Consider the following 5,983-nt stretch of genomic DNA (forward strand, 5'->3'; position numbering starts at 1 on the left):
GGATTGAGGAAAACTGTGCAGTCCAGAGTGATCACTTCAGCTCTAAATCGTATCAAACTTTGTAGGAAGAGATTGTTTAAATCTAGGAGAGTTTTGAGAGGTTTGAGAGAAAGCTACATACGTAGAATGTTCAGATTACCTACTAAAGCCATCCTCCAGTTATATAAAAAAATTAAAATTGATCTTTCTCCTAAAACCAGAAGAAGTAAATCTATCCCCGGTCTTACAAAGTTTTTGGCAACACTTAATTTTTTAGCATCTGGATCTTTTCAAAATTCAGTTTCTGTGATCTGTGGTGTAAGCCAGTCATCGTTTAGTCGTTTTTTTGAAAGGTACTAAATGCAATTTTGAAACACACTAAAAATTATATTCATTTTCCTCAAACCTTGAATGATTGGAATGCCGTTAAACAAGAATTCTATGATATAGACAATTTTCCAAATGTGGTGGGAGCTATCAACTGCACACATGTTGCTTTCACTCCAACTCAAGAGTTAGATGAGGTGTGTAGAAACCGCAAAAATTTCCATTCAATGAATTTTCAAGCAATTTGTGTTGCCAAGATGAGATTTATGAATATTTATGCAGCATTCCCGGGTTCTACTCATGATGCCTATGTATTAAGACATTCTCAAATTTTTGAAAAATTTGAAACTAACCAGTTCCCTGAGGGCTGGTTATTAAGAAAGTTTACTTAAGTATACAGTATACATATTTATATATTTAATTTATTTATTTAAATATATATTTTATTACGATTAAATTTCTAATTTTGCAAACATATAAAAAAAAATTAAAAAAATTATTCAATGCTGTAATATCTGCTCGTCTTGAAATCATGCAGCGAGAGGTGCAGTTATTTCCCAATACTATTTTTAGTTGAATTCTTAAATCATTGAGTAATATTTTTGGAAATTTTTTGGCTGTACAATTTTTCCCAAAACAGCAAAAAGTACATAAATTTAAAATTTCATGCAAAGACAAAATCCTATATGTATACCAGTTGAGAGGTACTGCTTTCTAAAATACAGGGTACTTTGTACTAAAAAAATTCTTTGTTTACAATTAAAAATATGAGGGTGGGTCCCTCATTGTTGGATATTACACAACAAATATTGGTTTTGTAATTATGAACAAGATTTTATCTTATAAGCAAAACCTTTAATGTCATCATATCAGGAAGTTCAAACAATTATTTATAAATGGAATGCAGAATTATGTTTACAAACTGTATTGATGAGTGAACATTAGTTGTGTGAGGCAAGGCTTACCCTTTTAATAACCTTTTTTTTAAAAAAATTTGTAAAGGTATTTTTTTAAATAGGCCAAAATTACTACATAAGTGTGATATTTCATTCACTCTGGAGTTTGCAAGTCTCTTTACAATGCTGGTTTACATATTTTAAAATGGCTTTCTAGTCACTGTTAGGTTTATTGTTTTTTTATAAATATTTTTGACTTGTATGTCATGGTTTTTTTTGCACATATAATTAACTTGAATTGAATTAATTTTTTTTTTATTAATTACATACATTTTAATCAGGGGATTCTGGATACTGATGTCGTCCATGGTTACTAACACCTTTAAGCAAACCAAAGGGAAGAGCGCAGAAGAGATACAATCGCTCACATATCTCTACTAGAGGAGTGATCGAGAGGTCATTTGGATTACTGAAAAGCAGATTTAGGTGCTTATCAAAATCAGGTGGTGCACTACAGTATGGAGCCAGTAAAGTCTGTAACATTTTTGTTGTATGTTGCGTACTTCACAACATCTGTTTGAATCATAATCTTGCTTTAGAGGAACAATTTTTTTTTCAAGAGGAAAATTGTTCTAATGTATCTGCAGAGAATGAATTAGAAACACATACTGGAAATCTTGTGAGAGCAAATGTAATAACTAATTACTTTTCTTAAATGTTCAAAATATCACAGGTGAAAACGCAATCTACTTTTCATTAAAATGTATACCATGTAGTTGCATTTGTAATCTGCTATTTGTTGTTTAAATGTAAATTTTTATTTTTATGTTATTTATCAACGTTAGAAACTTTATTAATAATAAAAAAAAACGCAAATACAACTTTCGAGTTGTTTTATTCAAAAGTTGGATTAACCATTTTTGTTTGAAAACATTTGAAAGACAATGTGGTCCTTGTTTTTCCATTAAAAAAACTGTTTTTTCTTAAAGTTTTTACTGTATATTTATGTTCTTCAATGAAAAAAAAAATTTAAATTAAATGTTAACAACATCAAAATGAGTATTCGTTTTTTCAGATTTTTTTTGGTTAAGAAACAATAAGTCTTGCAAAAACTGAAACATATTTTGCTACAGCTAAGATTTTTCAGCTTGTTAAACTTTGTTGATCAAAAAATTTAAAATTTGTATATTTTTCATTCTAAAATTAACTGTTTAATTACACATATAATTTTCTTGGATTCACCACATTTTTTCCAAAATGTCAGGAATGTCCAGTGTGTTTTCCTAAAGAAACAATGAAAAAACATAATTTACTTTAATACGTCAGTAAATAATATAGCTGCATTTAAACAAGAAATCTATACATATTTATCATTTTGTTTTGTGACTAGGGTGTGTATTCAATTAAGTATGTAAACGTGTTTCTATGTAAACTTGGGTTTCCTGGTAGTTTTGTATTTGAGGTTTTTAAAAGAAAATTAAAAACCCTCCAAAATTTTGAAAAACAGGTAACACAGTTAGACAATAATGATGTTTCTGTTTTTTTTTGTTTTTTTTTGGTGTAAACATGATGCCTGAATTTGACTTGTCACAGTATTTTTGACATTTGGCTTAAATGTAGTTGGTATTTCGTATACAGATCCTGTGGAATCACTCGAATCATCAATATCAATCCGATTCGATACAGAATTGTTATGGGAATCTAAAAATGATCAAAAAATTAAAAAAAAAATATAAAAAAGCTAATTATACTAATTAGATAAAAATGTAATTTATTATTTTAAAAATTACCTATTGATGCTTTTTTTGGGTAACGACTTGATTCTCCATGATTTAGTTCTCCATAGGTTGCATGGTTACTTTTTGTGGATTGATTCTTCAAGGAGTAACTTTGCATTTTTGTGCGCTGTTTTGAGACATGTTTTTTTGGAACTGTACAAATGAAATAAGTAAATAATTGTAACAAAATAATATTAAAGATTAATTTATTTATAAAAATGTATAAAAAATAAACATATTCATTAATGTTATAAAGTTGCAAAAGTATTGAATATCCACTTAGGAATCTAAACCTATAAGAAAAAGGCGTGGTGGCCTCTTGACAAGGCAGGAAGGCCATGTGACAGAGGGCTGACCCTCACAACGGAACACCAACTTTAGCTCTCTCCAGCAGCTCTGAAAAGGTGCACACTGCCCCCGAGGACCAGTGTTACAATATGACCGGCTCCCTTAAATGTGACAGGAACAGAGTGCTGCACAATGATCAATAGTTAAGCACAAGGCTCCTATCACTGATAATGATAATGTTGAGTGAGGAGTGGGCAATGTGGTGTAACCCCTTGGAAGGATTTGACCCCCTGCGGCCTATACCACCCCTATAACGCCATTGGTAACATTAATCTAACTGTATAAAAACAAATTAACTTTATAAAAAATGATGGTTCTAGTTCCACTGGTGAAACGCACATAGTTTGGGATCCAGAAGCCGGATCCTGCAGGCCACACCATGACCGCCCCAGCTGCCAAACATTCATTCAACGTCATTCTTTAGTGATTCTGCTGGTATAAAGGCATCAGACATCACGTAAAAGAGAGGAGAACAACCTGCCCTGTTTTTCTGCCCCTGCGCAGAATAAATTCTAACATCCACTGAGACTAATGTTCAACTTGGACAGGCCGAGGATACTGTATGATAGTTTTATGAGTGGAGACAGGAGCCTGGAGTTCCCAGGTTACTTTTCTTAGTGTTACCAATCAATTGTTGTAAAAAAAACCCCAGCCTTAGTACTGTATACACATGATTCTACCTGTAAAGAGAGGCATTGTGAACTGCACCAACAAATTCATGAACAGCTCATGCTCAGTGGCATTTCTGACACAGCCCTGGAATCAAGAGGAAATGGAGGGGTGTTGTTCCAATCAGGGCTGCTGCCCTGCTGCAGTGGTCTCCATTGTCTTCCTCAGTACCACCGCTGCCTTCCCCACTCTCAAATATATTATGAAATCTCAAGTTTATTATAAAGCCAACATCATAAAAGGTTTTGGATGTGCCTTTCTAAGAATAAAAATTTTAGAACAGTTTTAAAGTATTGCATTTAGAAATTTACAATTGGGTTCACTTTTACCTACCTTCAGTACCTTCTGTACATTTCAAACTTTCAAATTTTCCCGAGTACTTGGAAATGTTCTTTAATAAAGCATCTAAAACAAAGTAATGTAAATGAATATATTCATATTAAAATGTAAAAAAAATAAAATAAATAAAATAAAACACATTACACAAATATAAATATTATTGTACAAATAAAAATATGGGGGAGATGTATTAACGGTGATTTCACCAATACAATACATCCCCCCTGACTTTGCGTACATGTCGCGTTTCCGTACCGCGGTAGGTTACAAAGATTTCACAAAGGACAACTCTCTCCATGAGAGCTGTCCTTTGCAATGCTGCCGGGCAGAGGGACTTCCGGCTTTAACAACCAGAAGTCCTTCTGCGCATGCGTAGAAGGACGCGGGCCGTGGGGGCTGGAGGGAGGGATCCGTTTGGATCCCTCCCAGCCCCAAGCATTGTGTTTTAGAAGCCCAAAGGCTTCTAATGGGTAACGCCACCTGAAGGTGGCGTTACCTAGCAACACGAAGCAGCTGAATTTAATACATACGGAGAATGCAGTAAAACCCCTGAAAACTGCATTTTCAGGGGTTTTACCACATTTTCCACGATGATACAACTCACCCTTATTTATTATATATTTATCTAGTCTAGATAACCCAATATTAAATAACTTAATTTCACAGATGGAAACTAAACTATTTCATAGAAACACATATTTCTAAACTTCTTAAAAAAAAAAAATTTCTACAAGTTTTTAAAAAAAAAAAAAAACCACATAACTAATCTTACTATTTTATTTTCAGTTAATACACTATTTCAAAAAACATAATGTTTATTGAATGCACTTCCTTCTAAAGAAATCCAGTATAAAAATAAGTAGCCCCCTATAATTTTATTAAACTAAAAATTAATTAAAAACTTTAAAAAAACATTTTTTAATATAAAAATGTTTACCTGACTTTTCAATATTGATGGATCCATGTTGTCGAATTACAGCTTTATTGTGTTTTTTCAAAGATTTTGGTTTGCATCCTGGCTCTACGTTCATCTGGGATGTTCCAGCTGAAAGATGTTCCATTCATTTTTAAAAAAAATAAAGTTTACAAGATTTCACAATTTTAACTTGTAGGCAAATAAAACTTTAAAGATAATACAAACCAAATATTTTAGGAGGCATACTATAGTCTTCAGTATCAATCCCGTCCGGGATGCCCATCACTGCATTTGGGGATAATTTTGCTTGAAGATTTTTTTCCCAATCCAAAAAAAGGATTTTCATTGGTCCACCACCACCAGTTTTCTTGGTATGCTCATTTAGCGCTGACATTTTTTCTTTGACTTTCATTTTGCAATCTGAATACCTCTTTTTACACACATAGATGGTTCTCGGAACATTTCCTACTGCAGACACAGCTTTAGCTATTCTATTCCAGACAACCTCCTTTCGTTCAAAATTGACATTCTGACCTGTGTGCCTTCCAAACAAAATTTTGTAATTAGAAATGACACCATCTATAAGTGCTTCATTTTCAGCCGTTTTAAAACGTGGTCCTCTTTTACGTTTTGGAAATTTTTTAATCTTTTCTTCAGATTCCATTTCCATTTCATCTGAGGAGTTATTTTCAGGTACAAAATCTGAGGAATTTTTAACAGGCTCATCATCC

General features: G+C 32.6%; 1 protein-coding gene across 1 annotated transcript; it reads right to left on the reverse strand.

The window, feature by feature from the left end:
* Positions 1–2,415: 2,415 nt before the first annotated feature.
* LOC148521354 (uncharacterized) lies at positions 2,416–5,721 on the reverse strand. The gene is made up of 5 exons (XM_088475278.1): positions 5,478–5,721; positions 5,274–5,381; positions 4,331–4,402; positions 2,993–3,133; positions 2,416–2,485 (listed from the first exon to the last, which is right to left on the reverse strand). Exons 1-5 carry the CDS (start codon positions 5,662–5,664, stop codon positions 2,463–2,465), a joined length of 531 nt encoding a protein of 176 aa, XP_088331404.1. The 5' UTR covers positions 5,665–5,721; the 3' UTR covers positions 2,416–2,462.
* Between the last annotated feature and the right edge of the window lie 262 nt (positions 5,722–5,983).

This window comes from Taudactylus pleione, unplaced genomic scaffold (assembly GCF_031769625.1).
Source record: "Taudactylus pleione unplaced genomic scaffold, aTauple2 ptg000169l, whole genome shotgun sequence".
Lineage (NCBI taxonomy): Eukaryota > Metazoa > Chordata > Amphibia > Anura > Myobatrachidae > Taudactylus > Taudactylus pleione.

What these genes read in the sequence shown, in the direction of transcription:
- LOC148521354 (XM_088475278.1), bottom strand. Translation starts at nt 5,664, where the DNA reads ATGAAAGTCAAAGAAAAAATGTCAGCGCTAAATGAGCATACCAAGAAA. An exon ending in TATGCCTCCTAAAATATTTG is followed by an intron (nt 5,382 to 5,477) that starts GTTTGTATTATC and finishes AACATCTTTCAG; the next exon opens with CTGGAACATCCCAGATGAAC. An exon ending in ATGTACAGAAGGTACTGAAG is followed by an intron (nt 3,134 to 4,330) that starts GTAGGTAAAAGT and finishes TCATTTGTACAG; the next exon opens with TTCCAAAAAAACATGTCTCA.